At 41.9% G+C, this 19,378-nt stretch overlaps 2 protein-coding genes across 4 annotated transcripts in view; one reads left to right on the forward strand and one right to left on the reverse strand.

The window, feature by feature from the left end:
- RAB43 (RAB43, member RAS oncogene family) overlaps positions 1 to 17,664 on the forward strand; it is a 47,616-nt gene extending 29,952 nt beyond the window's left edge. Inside the window, exon 3 of the mRNA XM_048487758.1 lies at positions 16,852 to 17,664. Coding sequence (XP_048343715.1) covers positions 16,852 to 16,880 — 29 coding nt within the window. The 3' untranslated portion in view covers positions 16,881 to 17,664. The remainder of the gene's footprint in view (positions 1 to 16,851) is intronic.
- On the reverse strand, positions 202 to 17,259 carry LOC125428115 (haloacid dehalogenase-like hydrolase domain-containing 5). Of its 3 annotated transcripts, XM_048487755.1 has the most exons (9): positions 16,989 to 17,108; positions 15,250 to 15,365; positions 14,345 to 14,554; positions 13,264 to 13,376; positions 11,589 to 11,682; positions 6,767 to 6,800; positions 4,963 to 5,137; positions 3,959 to 4,147; positions 202 to 2,263 (listed from the first exon to the last, which is right to left on the reverse strand). In XM_048487755.1, the coding sequence occupies exons 3-9, from the start codon at positions 14,546 to 14,548 to the stop codon at positions 1,849 to 1,851; spliced, it is 1,224 nt and encodes a 407-aa protein (XP_048343712.1). In that variant the 5' UTR covers positions 14,549 to 14,554; positions 15,250 to 15,365; positions 16,989 to 17,108; the 3' UTR covers positions 202 to 1,848. The 3 variants fall into 3 exon arrangements, with proteins under 3 accessions (XP_048343712.1, XP_048343710.1, XP_048343711.1); XM_048487753.1 differs by lacking the exon at positions 15,250 to 15,365 and having other exon boundaries at positions 16,989 to 17,259; XM_048487754.1 differs by lacking the exon at positions 16,989 to 17,108 and having other exon boundaries at positions 15,250 to 15,972.
- Positions 17,665 to 19,378: the final 1,714 nt, after the last annotated feature.

Here is a 19,378-nt window from a genome sequence, read left to right on the forward strand (position 1 = left end):
TATATGAAACTGCATTATATCTCTGATAAAAGCTGATTATTACAATCGAGCTGTGTTCGGACTCATCTGTGGTTAGTTTCGTTTTTATGTAATTGTTCTTTTAAAAAGCTGGAGGTATTGCCTGTTTTGAGTTCTTGTAATTGGACAACTGTATACATGTTCTATACTTTGCTTTAGACAAAGAATTAAGATTTACCCAAATAATATCAAAAAATATTTAGCTGATAGTTTCTAATTCGACCATATATACAACTTACCATGGGAATTTATTAAATTTTGCTGCCTCAATATGTTTTTTCTTTGTATTATTGACTGCTTTTATTCATGCTGGCAAATTTATATTATTGTGTCAACCTTACTGGAACTAGCAGTTCTAGAGAAATACCTCAACCATTGCTAGCAGCTTCTGTGGAGGCCAGTAAGACCCTACCTCCTCTCGGATCAGGATGGCAACTAAAACCCTATTTTAAAATATACACAGTGCAGTACAAAAATCACTTTCTTGGATGAACACGATGCCTGTCTCCTATGCCTAGGGGAGACTCACAATGTTCAGGCCTACAAGATATGCTTGATGTTTACCCTAAGGCCAGGGTCAATAGAGCTGCTGTATGGGAGAAGACTTCGGCAGCGACTTTCCCCATCCCAATTCACAGATGCCCAGAGCTGCTTCAACAACCACCTTGAAATGCCATTCCATCAGAAGTTGCATCTGATTTTGTCTAAAAAGCCTCCTTGCTGTTGAGGAACCCAGAAATTCTCTCTCACTAAAAACATCACCTTTCCAAGCATGTTCCAAGTAAACACATAAAATACAGATCTACTTAAAAAGCAGAAAGTATTTCACCATTTAGGCCCCTTAGTTAAATGAACTGCTCTATAAAAGTGGTATCACACCAATAAGTTACATCATTCTCTAAAATCTTGCATCCATAAGGTAAGGTTATTAAAACCAAACACATGATACTTAGGCAGAACACGATTCATTTAAACAAGCATGTCTAATGGCCACTCTGGTTTGAAGTATCAAGCTCAAGAATCTATCAAATACATTCTGCAGTTCAGTGCTGGAGGAACACCATAACTTTGAATAATAAAGCTTCAGAATATTTACAACTTTAAGACTTAGACAAAGCGCAATGCCCACTAGAAAGTCTTCCAGGAATCTCTTTGACATGAGTGGAATTTGAATGTAAGCTCACCTCTTCTTGCTCAAACCCCATTCACATCAATGGAGTTGCATCAACTTTCCATCTATGCTCAGGGACTGTTTCATGAAACCCCTCAATTCTGTTAGTGCTTCAAGTCAGCCAACCTCAAACAGAAATCCAGAAGGGTGGTTCCAGCCACATCACTTTCAAGTTACCCTTTGAGGGTAGACCCAGTGCCCCACATCTTCTTTTCATAAACAAAATAGAGCCACAGAATGAAATGAAGGGCATTATAGACGGAAATAGCAGCAAGGGAAAGTACAATGCTGGAGGGACAGAATATTGTTTTCCCTAATGTTAACCTTTAAATTTGAACAATATAGAGTGTCCCTTGCACCTTAACTGCAGCATTCTTGCTGTGACTTTCTCTGCTTCCTCAAACTCTGTTCTTCTTTATATGCAAAGTTCTAGACTTTGACTTTAAACTACACTGACAATCTGTAACACAGCAACAGCCACAAAGAGTATGTCAGAACATGCAGATTCAACAAAATAGTGAGGAAAGTGCTGTTATAACACACAGGAGTGTATTTTTAAATGTTACATGTAAAAAATAAACACATTAGGAAGAGGATAGTGCTGAGCACCTCAGGTCTTTCCCTCCTTTTTAAAGAAGAAAACTACGTTAAGAAAGTTATTAGGGGGTCCTACGGTTTTCATCTGGTGCAAAGTTCTCCAGTTGGAAGATTAGGTCAACAGCAGCATCAACATCTGTCACAACATGATCAGGTTCTACTAAAGCAGGATCAAACCTGAAATCTCTATGCCCATGGAATACAGTCTCAGTTATGCTCTTCCTGGTATCAGAGGGTACCTCTGTGTGAGGGTTGGAAACCCCAGTGCAAACAAGGATAGACAGACATCTTGTAGCACTAGCAGATGCCAATTCACTTTCCCACGGGTTATCAATGTCATCTTCCTGAGAAACTGTAGAAGATCCAGTGCCACCTGCAGCTTTGGCCTGGACACATGCCTTGGAGCCTGCTCTGGAGTTCTCTTCAAGGTAGCGGTTGTAAAGATTAGCACCATAGATATCTGTCATTATGTTATCCCTAGAAAAACAGATAAGCGACATCAGGATTACCACTGGAGTATACAGATAATGTTTTTGTTTATAGCATCTCACTAACCATGCAGTTAAAACAGCAGGCTAATGAAGTTAGATGCTGGTAATCAGAATTTGGAGATGCCATATTTCCTGATTGCACACACACTGCATATTGTAGCATAATTTTGTAGCACACACATAATATTGTAGCACACACATTTAAGCCTCTTTCTTGAATCTCTCACATTATCAAATAATGCAAGAGGTAAAACAAATTTCTTACTTCCTTTGGGAAATGCCGGGAAACAACCTCTTTCACAGAATATTTGCATAGTCTATCTCAGAAGGACCAATCAACAGGCATGAATTACAATATTAAGTGTTAGAATATTACAATTTCACAAGGATTGGGTGCCTAGTCCCCCCACCCCAATACATCTCCCAGCTTTAAACCAGCATAGTCATGATTGTTTTATTGAACATATGAAGCTGCCTTACAATAGAATTGGACCATCTCCCTCAGCACTGGCTACTCTGACTAGTAGAATCCTTGCAGGAAAGACAGAAAAAGTCTTTTGCATCACTTGTCCCTCAAGATCTATACCACCCCTATTTATAAGACAGCCACAAAAGCAAAGAATCTGACATGGCAGCATTCTCATTTGAGAGGGGTTTTTTTAACCCATCATCAGTGTGAAGGAAGTCCAAACCCACCATGGAGGAGACTGAAGTCTGAGAGCCTGGATGGTGTGAGAAAGAGGGAGGATCCCTGCCACTAAGTGCAGCTCTTCTTATCCCTTCTTATAGGGGCAATACCTACCACCATTCTCAGCTCAGATGGGGTGTAATTATGGGCAACACAGACTTTCTCATTTCACTTCCACCTCTAGAAGCTGGTAAATCCCTTGCCAGTCTGGCTTTTAGAAGTCCCAGGACTCAGCCAGTAACCTGAAGGGATACCCTGTGGGGACCACCAGCTGGACTGTTGTACACTGGGCACTGGACTCGCAGACAGTGGGCATGGGGTTGGATTTTAACCTTTAAGGCCTTGAGCAGTCTGGGACCATGGTATCTGCAGGGCCATCTCTCCCCATATTCAGGTAATTAAGAGTTCAAGAAAGGAAAGCAAATCAAATTGATACAACCTCACGTTTGATGGTTACTAACATATGGATGATTAACCAAGTGACTCTTTCCAGGCTGAAGTCAGTACACTTTGGCCCACAAGCTTTTAAAACTATGCAACAGCACATCATCAGAGCTAACTGCAGATGGCAGGAGGAGTTTTGATTTCTAATGAGGGATTAGTGACAGTGGGGGTTCTAAATTTGAAGACATTTCACAGTTATAGCTGTACAAAAAGACTGCTTCCTTAATTGACTGTATATGCCTGCAAAATGCCCAAGAGCATTGGAGCCAGACAGCTGATAACATTACCAGATTAGGTTGCACTATTTTCAGACAGCACAAAAATAATCCTCTCAAACATCTGGGCTATCCCACCTCGACATTCTGCAGCAAATTGTGGGGGAACAAAAGCCAGCATTAAATCCTTTAACTCAGTAGTAATAGCCTACATGAAACACTAACCCTTCCTTTACTGAGAAGGCAATGGCAAATAGGTAGAGAAAGCTCTGGCTGGCTCTTCTATAATAGCCTGTTCTATAATATAAATGGTCTCTTCCATAATAGTACCTACCCAACAGCATACAATGTCCGAATAGGCTTTTTCCATTGCTTTGCAGCTGCTTGCATTCTGATCAGGTACTCTGCATAGTGATAAGTCACCTCACTAGGCTTTCCAATTAAAGCCTCGTATCTCAACTCGTTCCCAGTAATCTTTTTGTAAATGTTTTCCAAGCAAAGCATGAATGTTCCATGACCAAACCTATGAAACACAGACAAAAAATAAGGACAGTGTGAAGGAACCGTCAGCTGGAACAAAACATGTCATCCGTTCAGATTCTACTACCTAAGTGAACTTCCTAATTACATTTCACGTCATACATCCTGTATTTCACGGCTGATTGCATTTTCCTACCATAAAAGGCCGGCCTAGTCAAGAGCCACTGTACTGCATCTAAGAAGTATCCATGAAAGCTTACACTAGAATAAAACTGCTAGTCTTGAAGGTGCCACAAGACACGTGTTTATTTTAACAGGCTGTGAGAGCAGTAAGGAAGAACAACTGGGAAATCACTTCTACAATGCTGGTTTCATTCAAAAAGCATAAAAAGATAAAAAGGATAGTCATCTGTGGAAGCACTGGGTCATCACTGACCCATGGGTTGATGTCACATCACGAAGTTTACTGGATAGACTGTTTTATGGGGCGTCTACAGTTTTTTATAGGGCATCTACCAGTTATCTACACTTTACCCCCAGCAAATTGGGTACTCCTATTACCAGTCTTTAAAAAGTGGAAGGCTGAATCTAGCTTGGGCCAACTACATAGAGCTTTGACGGCAGAATTGCAGTTTAGCATATTTAGTAACCTCTATGGTGCAGGTTACTAAATAATAAGTGGGCAAACTTGGAAGTCCGGGCCACTGTGGAACTACACCATAGAGGTTACTAAATATGCTAAATGTCTATCTATACTAATTATATCTATATCTCTCTCTCCTGACTTTTGCTACTTCTAAGACATTTGGAAAAATACAGTACTCTGTCCTGACAACACTTGCATATACTTTCCACTACCTTGGAGACTGGGCTTCAGCCATCCACATCAGATCCATATTACAAGCCAGTACAGGAATATGCGGGTATGCCGACTGTGAATATGGGTTCCCAGGATAGCCGCTTGTCAGGAGGACGTCTATTATCAACTGCAGGTTGGTCTCCCATCTGACTGGTTCACCAAACAAAACAATTGCTGCAAGACAATGAAAGCAATTAATACATCCACATGCTAACTGTACATAAGACAATTCTGCTCTGACTATACACTACTGTGAAATAGCACAAAGCTTGAAATGAGTGGCAGACAACCAACTAATTACCTGTTATATGCACACTATGCAAGACTGAAAAAGCAAATGAGATATAAAATTAAGAGCACAATCCAGATCAGGAGGGGGTAGAGCTGTGGCAGCTGGGAACAGTGCAGCAACGGTGGTGCTGTGCTGCCTCCATGGGGACTTCAGGTGGCACAGAAAAGAGAGAAAGTTTAAATCCCTCTGGCTGCCTGGATCATTCCATAGAGCAAACAGACTTACACAGCACTTATATGTGGCATAAGTCTGCAGGGCCAGCATTCCCAGGCTGGAACGTCAGTGGAAACCGACTAAAGCTGGCTCCACCTCAAGGAATGCCCCAGCATTCTCCCCCCACCCCCTGATCACCACCTGGGCTGGTGCCAGTGTAGTTCCACAGTGGCCTGGACTTCCAAGTTTGCCCACTGCAGAGCTGTGGGGCAGCCAGATGCCAGCATTTTTGCTCCCTTTGCTGGTGTGAGTGCCCTTTACACCACAGAGGGGGCAAATGCATTGGTGTGGCTCTCTGCCACTCTGCAACCCAATTGCCTCCCCCCAATCTGGATTGGGCTGCCCGATTAGTACTTTAGAAGATATTTAACACTTTAAAACGCCACAGAAAATAACATGTCCAGCTGAACATGTCTGAACTGACTTATTCCTTGATACATGAAAATGTTGGTTTGTGGAGGACAAAATCTGATTTTGATTGGGTTGGATTGTGCACCTGCTGTTTCTCCTAAGGTTACTCTCTGTAACTCTTTTTGGCTATGTTGTTATCTAAGAGATGAGTGATGTGCTCATTGAAGGTGGGTGCTGGATCTATCTTCCTGCTTCTTATATGGGAGAGGGAATTCAAAGGCAAGAGTTTGGGTCTGGCTAAACTAGAAAGAGGGCACTGGCTGTTGTGGGTTTTCTGGGCTGTGCGACTAAGGTCTAGCAGTTTTTGCTCCTAACATTTTGCCTGCATGTATGGCTGGCATCTTCAGAGGCATGTCACAGTGAGATGTGTTTCTTTCTATGGAACAGTGGAATGATTGTGCGGTAGGGTTATTTTTTGCCCACCTCACAGCTAGTTTTGAGACAAAACATATACTCCACTGCATAGTCACTCCACACTGTGTCACAGACGGAAACATATCTCATTGTGGCATGCCTCTGAACCTGCCAGCTACAGATGCAGGTGAAACATTAGGAGCAAAAGCTACCAGACCACGGCCACACAGTCTGGAAAACCCACAACAGCCAGTTGAATCTGGTCATGAAAGCCTTCGACAACACATAGAAAGAACACACTTGGCTTTGAAGGGAGGGAGTACAGAAGAGCACAGCAGGTTAAAACTAGCTACCATAAGCAACCTCAGGAAGCAAAAGAAGGCACATTAGGTACAATGAGTATGCCCCACATACCAATCAAGGAACAATCAAGGCTCATAAAAACCAACCACTAGATGGGTTTAAATAGCCAAATGTTAATTCTAATTCACTTAGGGATAACCAGAGCAGACATTAGCATAGGGCATACTGACCCTCAATCTTGGGAAGTTCCACTGCAGGTGTATGCTGCCATGAAAAAAACAAAACAAAACAAGACAGCTTAAGTAAGAACAGCATCCTACATAGGCACTGGTAGGAAATTCAGTCCACAGTTTCCTTTGTTTCTAATAGCAGCACTATTTGTGTTCTCTGAAATTCTTGGCATCTACTTGTTTTTAAATAATCAAGAACTCTCTGTTAAATCAGAAAGAAAAAGAATTGCATTCTGTATACATGTGCCCCACAGTACTCATTCCCTGGAGCATGTATTGCACATTGCTTACTCCCATGTTGCAAGAGACTACATAACCTCTGAAGGAGACAGGACAAAAAAGTACTCCTACACAATTTCACAAAGTAGTGCAAACAAACAAGGAAGGAATTAACTCATGACACATTTTACACACAGAAATCCAAACAGCTGAAATCCAACATTTGCAGCCACCTGGTCACTCTGTCCCCTGGAAACAGGTACTTACGTAGTTTGAGAAGCGGGCATGAATGCACCATGCAGTCTGACATTTGGTCTTCTATCTAGTATTCACAGCTCTTAAAAGGCCCTTTCATCCAGTGGCCCTGAATCTTGTTCGCCTCTAGTACTCACTTCTATTAAATTACACGGCTTTTGCATATCTATCATGTTAGTGGAGTGGATGATCAGAAAGTTCCTCATGCCACTTGTAAGGCAATTTTTAAGATAAGATCCAAGATATTCTATGCCTGTTCTTCTGAGAAAAAATAAAAAAACTGCTTCTTAGAGAACTTGATGTTGCTCATTCTTGCTGCACATGTAGAAATTATTAGACAGTGGAAAAGTTCCTCAATTCTTCATTGATGATATCACCATATAAGAGACCTTGCTTCAATGGGGAAATTAACTTAGTAGAATTCACTCATCCAGAAAATTAAGACAGATCAGACTTTATGTTAAATCTTCTGTAAACTGAGAACTTCATTTTTATGCAGAAATTTATGTCATACCATAAATCATTCTAGGTTGACCTTTTAAAGACTGATTTTCATAAACAGTGGATTATAATAAAATGCTTTGAGCGCCAGTGTGGTGTAGTGGCTAAAGTGTCAGACTAGGATTGGGAAACCCAAGTTTAAATCCCCACTCTGCCATGGAAACTTGCTAGGTGTCCTTGGACTAGTCACACACTTGACTCTGACAAGAATTTGGATGGGAAATCTCCAAGGGAATACCAGGGACATGATGCAGAGGCAGGCAATGGCAAGCTACCTGCTGCCTGTGGCTACAGGATGCCCCAATGCCTCAGGTGAGCTGATCTAGCCTGCAGGTCCACTGCTGCTAGTCCCTTCGAAGGTTTCTGCGCCTTCAGTCCTGGTGGCCTTCAGCAGCTCTCCCAAGATCCCAGCGCTTTCTCCAAGGTGCTTGGAGCATTTGACAGTCACGCAGGAAAAGTAGCCTCCCCAGTCCCCAAGCACCCCCACCTGACCTGCGTACACCCAAAGTGCCCCTAGCTAGTGGCCTCTGGCCAGGCAATGCCAGGCATGTGTGGCATTGTGGCCAACGGCTGAGGGAGAATGGGGGGGTTGTGCTTTGAGGTGGGCATCATGCCTTGCCAGGCATTGTTGGGGCCACCCAGCCTTGGATGGACCAGGGCTGCCTATTTCAGAAGTTTCAGCTCTGTCTTTCACACACAAAGACAGGAGGCCACCTTTTCTCATTGGCCTCCCCTGAAGTATTCACATTAAGGCACCAAAATTTTGGGCAGCATCCCAAAATGTTGGTGCCATCAGAACTGAGCAATTCTGACTGGCTACCGATCAGGTAGAGCAATTGTGAGTGACCACAGCCAAGGTGAACCTCTCAGTGCGTGCTGCAAAATTCAGAAGTGAACCTGACGGATTGTTTAAGAATATGCGTGGAAACTGAGTGATGGAGCCCAGAGCCCACACGGCAAAGAGCTCTCTTGCAGTGCAGGGAGCTTCCACACATGACAGGTCCTTGAGAGAACCAGACTTCAAGCCTGCCTGTGCCAGGCTGAGGGGTCTGCCTTCCTCGCCCCTGACCTCTAGGTGTGATTGAGTATGCAGGAGTGGATGCAAATGAAGGTTCCAGGTCCCTCTCTGAAGACAACAGGATCGCCTGGCCTGTGGTTGGGGATTTTGCCCCGTGCGTGCTGCTTTGGACAGTGAATTGTCAGTGCCGTTAATTATTCATAGCCCATAATGCCTTGCCTCAGGCTAATGAGCTGATCTAGCCAACATGCCCGCCATTGCTACGTGCTTTCTGGGCTGCCTGCATGTTCTGGCGCTCCTTGATGAGACTAGCAGGAGAAAGCTGAGCAGCTGTGAGTCTCCTCGGCAATGCTGGGCAATAGCTGACACATCTCTAGCCTGTGGTGAGGGATAACGGTACATGAATAGAGACAATCTGACTTACAGATCAACTCTATGTGAGTGGCACCCCGCGATCTGTCTCAGTATAGAGCAGCTTGACATATATACATGTACACAATGTATGGGTTTAAAACAGCAGGCGGTTTTCCAATTTTATTGGTAGTCCCCTCCTGAATCCCTGATGCCATTCCAAATCCACCTGCTCCACTGAACCCTAGTAGTTGTGTGGCACAGAGGGATGTTGGAGGTGATGCTCAGCTTACTCAGCCCAAGGCTAGACATCCCAAACCAAAATTGCATGGAGAGAATAAGGCTGTTGCACTAAAACTGTCCTTCGTCTTGCCAGAGATGAAAGGGAGGCAGTGGGATAGGGACCAGAGTGTCAAACAGGAAATGGCAGAACCCACAGGAATGTCACAAATAATGAAGCTAATCAAGAAGTGTTTCTGCCTAACACTCTTGTTTGCAGGGGTGGGAGGTTAGGAAAGGAGAGTCAATGATGAAAGACAGCTGCAGCACCAAAGGTTCAACCTGTGAGGCTGTGATGATGTGCAAGACTGCACAGAGAGGAGGATCAGAATGCACACAGAACCCACCCCTCTCACTTTCTGGGAAAATAAAGGTGTCTTTGTGGCCAGCATGCCCAGCATGCCTGGGTTTTTCTCGGCACTTGAGTTCCTTGGTATTGTGTAGCTGAACATGTGTTCTGTTGGACTTGCACTGTGGGAGTGTGCCTGGGTTTTGCTGGGCATCCACACAAGGGATTAGCTTGCAGCTTCGTCTGGGCTGGCAAAAGTGCCTCCATTTTTATTTTGTTGTGTTTGAAGTTTTTTGACATTGATTCTGTTAAGTTTCATAATGCATTTGTTTATAGTTCCACTGGATTGGGTTCTGGTATGGTTCCGTTAGGCTTGTGTTGGTTCTTGGGGTGGGAAGCATTGGCCTGTAATTGCACACAGGCTTTTGTCCTGGAAGAAAAAAGCTGTTTTTCATCCATTGGAAACAATGGGAAGAAGGGGGCCTAGGTAACTATTTTGCTTAATTGCATTCAATGGAAGATCTTTGCAAGGCTTTGGGGGGGGGGGGGTTTCAAAGTAGAGGCACCAAATTTGCAGCACAGCTGCTAGTAACTCTCCTCAGAAGAACCCCCAAGTTTGGTGAGGTTTGGGTAAGGGGTTCAATTTTATGGAACAGATCCTTGGACTGGGCTGCAACTAACCAAATATCCAGTTATGGGAAGAACGAACATCCTGGTGTTCTCACCTGTGTCACCACCACAGCCATACACTTCATGAAGATTCTAGGGGCTGTGGCTAACCCCAAAGGCAATGAGGTGTATTAAAATATTTCTGATGGTGGATGTTAACATGGAAGTAGGCATCATTGAGCTCTTTAACTGCAAACCAAGTATTTACCGGAAGTAATTCCATAACTGCAGGAACATAAATCATCCTGAACTCAGAAACGAGGAATTTGTTTAATCTTTCTAAATCAAGGATAGGCCTACATCCCTCATACTTTTTATAAACAAGGAAAAATGTGAAATAAAAGCTGTTGGGATTCCAAGGTGACCTTCTGAAGCAGGTCTCGTAATTTGGTGGATGACTCAGAAAAAGGTTTGTCCTATGCTCTGGAAGGGGGAAAACAATGTGGCAATTCCATGAATTCCAAACGATTCTTAACCATTTCTAAAATCCAAACTTCTGGACATAGTTTTCTGCCAATCCAGGTAAAATTTTGATAATCTGCTAGAAAAAAAGCTACCTCTGCGCCCCTCAAATGGTCAATTCAACCTAAAGACTCTCATTGAGACAGCAGAGGAAAAGAATAATGAAGAGCTCCAAGTTGCAGCTTGAGAAACAAACGAAGAGGTCAAATTCTACTCTCAACAGTGGCAAGAAGAGAACTGAGAAAGAGGGGACATGCCTCTTTAAAGCATGTCATGGTTGAGATAAGAAAACCATCCCATTGTCTCTGAAGGGGAGGAATACTCACAGCTTGGAAGCTAGAAAATCCTACCAACCACAGGCCTGCATGCAGACACAGGCCCTATGTGGAGCTGCACTGAAGACAGAAGATGAACAATGAGTCGTGGGACCATAAAGTGACACTGGACTTATTCCAGAGTGGTGCTCAAAATTATCGCATGAAATATGTTACTGAGCTGAATGGGAACAGTGACTACAGTGCTATTAAATTCAGCATTCATGTAAACCTAAAGTTGCCCAGAAGGTCCAATGCTGTCACATTTGATTTCAAAAGAGGAAGATCCTCAAAAATTAGTTTACTCAAAAGGATGTTGAAACTACTGCTCTTTGGACTGATTGAGAATGTTTCATTAACTATCAGTTCTACTCTGATTCCAAAACCAGTAACTATGGAGCCTGGTTGATCCAAAACACCAGACAGGCACTAAGATAAATGCTAAGTACTCAACATTATACTCACCAAAACTTTAGGTCTTCTCTCATGGTCAATCATGTCCAATAACGGATAGATTTCCTGCAGCCTGTCAATTGTAATAAGTTGATGAAATCCAAGACTGAGAAAATATTTGTTAAGGATAGCATTGAATTACACTTGTTTTCATCAATTAAACAGTTAACTTCAACTTCAAATGTAAATTCATATTAAGAACAAGAGTTTTCCTCCTTTTCTGGGAGAACAACATGAAATGGGAAAGCATGGTGAACAGATCTTCATCCATAGACTCTTTCTGTTCTTATAGATTCTGACAGTTGATTTGGGGATTTTAGAAAATATTAAAAGCTCAAATGGCAGATAAAAGGACATTTTCAGAGCAGTCAATTCTGGAACCCAAACATCAAAAGTACAATAGCTTACCAGAACCAGTTCATTATTAACTCTTGGCATATGTATACTCCAGTGTAAAATGTGTTTTATTTGAAGACAATCCCAACAAATTTAATTACATTTATTTTCAGAATAGTGGAGTTATTGTCAGTAGTGTCTCAGATTAATGCCCAAAATGTACACACAAATTACCAAAGACACAATGTGTATCTTATATGAAGATAAAATCTGGCTAAGACAGATAACATTCAGAAGTTCACTACTAAATAAAATATAAGCTTTATTTACTAATCCTAAACATCTTCATAGGTATGTTGCTTATTGGAAACATTTAGTGAAGAACTTGTATTTGACAAGATAGCTAGGCAGGTTCACCGGAAACTTTTACGGAAATAGTAAGCCTCTGCTGCCTCCAACTGAAAGTCAGACTCACATTTGAACACTTTAAAAAAAATTCCCACACATAGCAACTAGCAAATGGAGAAGACTAAATTAGAACTCTTCTCCCCAACATATAATTTTCTAGTCAGAATCTTGTGTATTATGGAGAAAAAGTCTGGATAAGGAAGTCATGCAACGTGAAAGAAAGTATGGATATTCTCCAAATCTACAGAAAAAGTGCTGTGCTTGTTTTTAAAAAGTCACACAACTACTATGTGGGGACCAAGAGATATGTATGAATACTGTTCTAAAGCAGCAAAAGTAGTGGACAGGAAAAAATGCTCAAGTGCTGCCGGTAGATCAGTTGTAAGCCTGAGGGAGGAAAGGTAAAGAAAGGCCTGCCTCAGGAACCTTGAGCCCTGTTTCCCACCAACCAAGAGATCTCTCAAGAGACCATAGAAGGAACGGCCTAGGAAACATTCCATGAAAAAATCATCACTGTATTTTTGTACATGAAGTGAATTATGTCTGTTTAAAAGACTGTCATAGAGAAGAGATGATGGTAAGAAAAGAAAGCGAAGAATATGAAGTAAATCGTTGTTGGAACTGCAAAATCAACCATACATCCTCCAAACCACGCCCATTGCTCCAAAAGCTTAAGCAACTAAAGAGAAACTAAAAAAACTCTCACCCTTACCTTTTGATTTGATGCTATTATGATGCCTTGGGCCCTGATCCCACTATGGTGACTAGTCAGCTGAGTGAGGAATTACGGGTGAGGGGATGAAGAGGAAGAAGATCAATCATTCCCCCTTCTTTGCACAGTACTTCTCCACCTCTGTGGGATGTGACAGGACTTTATTTGTGATGTACTAATGTAATCACAGCTGAAGTCAGACATTCACAATAAGTATTTTTCAAAGGATACTGCTTAGCAATGTCAAGAAGTGGTCCTTGTCCAGACACAAGAACATGTTTGTCATGATAATGTTTGAACATCTGTAACGGGCTGTGGGACATGATGACTTGGTCTTGAGAAATCTAGTTGAGTAAGAACAGAAAAATCAATTCTTTTAATCCTACCTTCTCTTTTCACCCTAATCTATTTTCCTACACATAAAATTGCAAAATGAGTTACATTCACATTATAATTTTTTTTAAAAAAGCAGACAAGAGGTTCTTACAATAAAATGTACCTATTGTCCTTATCTTTCCTATTTGTCATGATGGTACCATTGGAGGGGAATCACTTTCGCTTTAGCAGGTGCTGTGTTATCACTTCTAGCTTGGAGTTCTATGGCTGGAAGAGACTCCAGACCGGACAATGTGAACTATCTGCTTCTCATGTGGGGGTGGGGACCTCAAGGGTTTGGTGCAGTTTTTGCCAGAACTCTCTTTCTATATTCCTGACATGTCTTCAATAAAAGCCTTGAACCAATCAAGAGATTTATTGTCGGAATGACACTATTCCAGTTACAGAGGAAAGGAAGTTCATAGGTAAGAAAAGAAAAATAGCGAGAACATAGGGTACAAAGGTCTCATGTGCAACTAGCATTATTAAAGCAGATTGATGGAGATTTCTTTCAACATTCAATCTGAACTGACTGCCTCTCCCCCACAAACCCTCTCAAAAATGATTTGTACTTCTGTTAAGAACTGTAAAATACAACTAAAGTTTAAAAGGTTATGAAAACTACACAACTTTCTGTATACAAATAATGCAAGACTATTCTTCCATTTTACATGCTTTAACAAAAAGATCAAAACCTTGGATCCTCTATCTTTACTCCATGTAAAGCTAGTCCCCTACTACAGAAGTTGATCCTCTTGAGGTAGGAACTTGGGCTTTTTGGGGGGGGGGGGGAGTTGGAATTGGACAAGAGAATGAACCATGCCTGAGAAAGACAGAGCCCTGCCGTGGAGGACTGCTTCTGGAGTGCCAGGAATAAAGTATACCTGGAACAAAGGTATAAGATCCAAGGCAAAAAAAATCTTACTAAGTTACTTACTGGCACTCCCAATACATGAGATAGTTGGTCTGCTTTCTTCTGATGAAGGCAATTTCCTGCATTAGTGACAAACACAACAGGAACGGAGAACTGTCTCTGAGAATTAAGCAGTTTTTGAAAGGCTTTTCTTGCAGCAGGAATCGGTGTCCTTCCTCGTACCAGTACCCCATCAATGTCAAACAGAAAGCCAAAGGGAGGCTGCATGTTGCCCTGTAATAAGAGGAGGACAGCAGGACTCATTAACTAAGAACCAAATCACTGAACTCAAGTAAACAAGTATCTCATTCATACCCATCAAGAATTTTTCCTCAGGATAAATCTAGGATTTTAAAAGAAAAAATGGCAACTTTGGATTGCTTTTGGATGCTATAAATATTTTCAGTTGCATTCATTATATATCCTTTGTTTCATCTCAGCACACACACACATGACGACATTCTTCCTAACGCCAGTTTTCATTTTTCCTGGAGTGGGCGTAGTTGACAAGAAATTAACAGACAAACATGTTTTTCCCTTTAAGAACTGGACTTATTTTTCAGCCTTCTTCGTTTTATATTTTAATTATCACATTTTCTAAGTTATTGCTATCACAAAACCAAAACCCTTTTCTCAAAATTCTATTAAATCTATGATGAAAAGGTTGTCATGTATAAATAAATAAGAGGTAACCTTGGCTATTATCACAACACAAATTAACCCCCCCCTCCCCCAGTTTCTTATGCTTGCTTCAAAAACCTCTGTTTAAGTCTAAAGTTTTAAGGAAAAGCTATTAGACTACACTCTGAAAGTTTACTAGCCTGAGAGTGGTCTTCCTTATTACTAAAGAAAAAAAACAAGCATTAGGACCATAAAATTTTGACTTTAGTATAAGCACTAGTATGGCATTAAAAATCTTTGGGCTCCACCTTGTAAAAACCTTCCCTCTATGCAGCACTTAAGGACATCTCTATTGGTGAAGGCCCACACAAATGTTTATTTTGCAGAGAAATCCAGATGAAAAGATGTTTGGTAGATCTGCATTCTGTCAGAAAAGGACAAATAGAAACTCCCTTTACATAACATTAGGGACAGAATTTGTTCATTTAAAAATGTACAATCACATGAGCAAGTACAGAAAGACTAGTAGGAATACAGAAAGGGCTAGCGTGAATCATCTTGTACACATGGAACCTGCACTTTTTCATTTCCTGTAGGTCACAAAGATAACTACCAGCTCCATGAAACAATGCTTGGTTCACATGCTTTTTTCCTGCAGCATGTATCCCAGGAACACAGCTCTTTGGAAGAAGCTGGCAGTGAACTAGCCTACTGTATCTGAAGAATGTCAAGACTGCTTTGGATAATAGCAGCATGTTTATACAATCAAGATACTTAGAAATAGCTATCCTAAATAAACAATCATGCTTCCATTTTGTTTATTTGTACAGATTTCTTATGCACCATGCCTTTACAGCATCAGCGCCCACTTGTCCACAGGCACACTGATGATACTCTTTACACATGGATAGTCCTCTGACCTTAATAAGAAGAAAAATGTCTAATTCTGGTATTGCTGTACTTGTGATGGGGGAGGGCATGAAATGGAAGCTTGCAAACCACATTGCAAGAATTTTTTTTAAAACCCACAACAGAATTGGGGTGCTGTCTGGTTTCCGGGCTGTATGGCTGTGTTCTAGCAGCATTCTCTCCTGACGTTTTGCCTGCATCTGTGGCTGGCATCTTCAGAGGATCTTCTGAAGATGCCAGCCTCTGAAGATCCTCTGAAGATGCCAGCCACAGATGCAGGCGAAACGTCAGGAGAGAATGCTGCTAGAACACGGCCATACAGCCCGGAAACCAGACAGCACCCCAGTGATTCCAGCTGTGAAAGCCTTCAACAATCCACAACAGAATTGTTTATAGACTTGTGAAGAACCTAGCAGTCCAGGGTTTGAACACTCCTGCTTGAAACAACTGCCATGACTGCCAATTACTACAGGTGTAAACACATCCTGAATTGACTTAGGATTAGTGCTTGGACATGTGAACAGAGCTAAAGCTGAAACAAGTCAGAGATGGCTATCACAAAACAACAAGCTGCATAATTCAGCCATGACCCATTTGTAGCTTCAGCCTTACAGGTACCAGGTTTCTCTCTCCAGCATGGGATCAAGCAGTTCAGGGACAGCCCCCCTCAAAACACAAAAACTGCACTTGCAGAAGGAAAGAAAAAGTATTTTAAAGCGATCACAAAAGAGTTACTGTTTAAATTGGTCAACTTTTTAAAAGTACCAGAACTTATGAAAACTTTATAGGGCCCATACCTGTAAGAAAAAGAACAAGGAGTCAGATGAGGAACAAGCCTATTAAGAACCAAATAATCTAAGTTTTTAGGATTACTTTCCACTCTCATTTGCAAACTAGTTATTTATGCCTATGCATTTGTGTATTCACTCCAGCCTTGTATTATCACAGAAAATAGAAAGCTGGAAGGCTAGTTTAAGCGAGCCCCTTTTTTCCTTTCTTAGGTGGAACTACCCATCAAACCCGAAGCTAAGACTTGCCCGCAGTCGCTGCATGCCGTATGCCCAGGCTTCCCTCGTGCCCGTGTGTATGTGGGTGAAGGTGGATATTGCGGTGCAGGGGGAGAATCCCGCCTGAGTACCTGAGTACACGCGCCGTCCTCACCGGCGACGGCTGCAAGGGACAGCCTCCTCAGCTGCATAATAAGTCCGGCGGCCACGGTCCTCTTGAGAAACGGCAGCTGAGCCCCCATGGTGGCGCCTCCAAGGGGCGGGCAGCAGCCGCGTTCTGCCTCAGTCAACCACGCTCCACCGAGACCTCGCCGGGGCTGCCGAGGTCTACCGCTTTTCTAGCTCCGCCCCCGCCCGAACATGGCTCCGCCCCGCCCCCTCACTCTGTAGTTTGTCAGACTTGCCCCAGGGTCCTCCGTCGTGGGGAGGGTGTAGTTGCTGCGCAGCAGGATCCCAGAAATCCAAATCTTTTTCTTGTTTAACACTGGCCAGGAATGGTATTGTAGATTCTGGTCCTCCCCACCACCCTTTCAAACATCTGTACTCTTATTCAGAAAGTTAATTCGCAATTAGCTTTCAACTCAAATTGGATATTACTTTCAACTCAAACGGGTATTACTTTTACCACATATTAATCTGTGTAGTCCTTTGTTATTTCCCTCATGAATGACCAGAACTCCAACTCAGGTGGCACTTATGTAGGCAGACACCAGAAGAACAAAAACAGAAGATCACTGTGTTTGCTTATAAATAGCTAGATATGAGGTGGATAAATGCCTGTACTTGTACATTAAATTTTTGCAAATGTGACAGTCCCTTGTGATTTCTTTCCACAATGGATTAGTAGTTTTTTCATACCATAATTAACATTGAGCACCACACAATAACCTGAGGTTTATCTTTAGTATCCCGCATACTTCTTCCTGTACTCCAGTTCCTTAATAATGAATTTTTGCACTCCACTCAATAGATTAAACACTAAGGGAGATAGAGAAGTACTTTAGTGGTAAGACACATGTGTCATGTGTAAGAAACCCCTCCCCCTTGCTTCCAGTGACACTACATCAGATTGTAAGGCTGTGAAAGAGTTTCACCTTGGAGAGCTGCTACCTTTCAGAGTAGACTGTACTCGACTCTGTTCCACAGAAAGATCTCAGGAGATTTGTGAACTGATCTGCCATTTCCTGGACCATCTATGTTCTACAGTGCTCTGTCCTGGTGCTTACCTAGTCCTGTCCCTAAGACACTGGGACTCAAATGGAGCATTCTAGAACAAAGATAGTCCAGGAAATGGCAGATCAGTTCATAAATCTCCTGAGATTTTTTGGTGGGACAGAGAACAGGCAAGATGAATCAGTGACTCAGGGTCGCACCAGGCAGCTCCTGATGCTGTGAAAAATCTAAAGGCTAATTTTATTTTGGTTTTTCATAAGGCTACAACAGTAAGAGCAAGAGCAGAAAATGTGCATTGAAGACATCTGGAATATTTTTTAAAAACTTCTGCTGAAAGTTACAATGCATTGCTCCAAGGATTATGGTACTCATGATTATGGTATTCATTCCCTGTACAGTACTACAATTTTCATGCAACCACATGTAGGCTATCCTGCTACTTTTTAACATAGATCAAAGCCTGGGACTTTTCCATCATGGCTCTGGCTACATGGAATGGACTTCCTGAAGAAGTGGTAGAAGCTCCCACCTTGGAGACCTTCAGGAGAAAAATCCTGCCTGTCAGCTAGGGCTTTTGAGGAAGTTTGAATGGCAGACATATTTTAAGGGGAAGGGGGCGATAAAGGTTTGCAGTTTGTTGTTTTATTCTAGAAACGTTTTTAAAACTATTACTGTAATTTTTCTTGAACCAAAAGGTAGGATACAAATATTTAAAAAAAATGATTAGCTCCAATTCACAAAGTTGCTTTTCTTACCAGTTCTTCACAAGAGAAAAGAGAGGAACTAGACCAAGCAATTTGTCAAGTGAACTTGATGAGTAAATTCTTAATTGCAAGTCTATAATGGACTGAAACATCACAGAGTTCCTAGAAATGTGTTCTACAGCTATTTTTGTTTTATTTATTGACTTCATTTATATCCTGCCTTTCTCCACAATGGTGACACAACCTTCACTCTCCTTTCCTTCATTTGAGTCTCTCAACAACCCTGTCAGATATACTAGACTGAGAGTATGCAACTGGCCAAGGTAACTAAGTGAGCTTCTTCAGCTGAGTGGGGATTCTAACCTGGGTTTCCCAGATCCTAGTCTGATACTCTGACCACTACACTGTACTCTCTTTTAGCTTTTATTTAGTTTCTCAGTACTAGTGCCCACATAGGTTCTTTTAAAAATTCACATTAGAAAAGTAGGTTGCAGCAGGTCAATGTGACCTGATATGAACTGATATGACCCTTTGAACTGATATGAAATGGAATAGAGATTGAACTTCAATGTCTCTTGAAGCTTGATAGCTTGCATACATTAATTTTTTCAAATGTGTTCCATATACTTTTGATTCAGTAATGT

The sequence above is a fragment of the Sphaerodactylus townsendi genome, linkage group LG03, assembly GCF_021028975.2.
Source record: "Sphaerodactylus townsendi isolate TG3544 linkage group LG03, MPM_Stown_v2.3, whole genome shotgun sequence".
In the NCBI taxonomy this organism is placed as follows: Eukaryota; Metazoa; Chordata; class Lepidosauria; order Squamata; family Sphaerodactylidae; genus Sphaerodactylus; species Sphaerodactylus townsendi.

Bases quoted from the DNA above. Each gene is read 5' to 3' on its own strand.
- LOC125428115 (XM_048487753.1), bottom strand. From the start codon at position 17,099: ATGGGGGCTCAGCTGCCGTTTCTCAAGAGGACCGTGGCCGCCGGACTT. The intron at 14,555-16,988 runs GTACTCAGGCGG...CTCTTATTACAG, and splicing joins AGGACGGCGCGTGTACTCAG to GGCAACATGCAGCCTCCCTT. The intron at 6,801-11,588 runs GTGAGTATAATG...TTTTCATGGCAG, and splicing joins AGAGAAGACCTAAAGTTTTG to CATACACCTGCAGTGGAACT.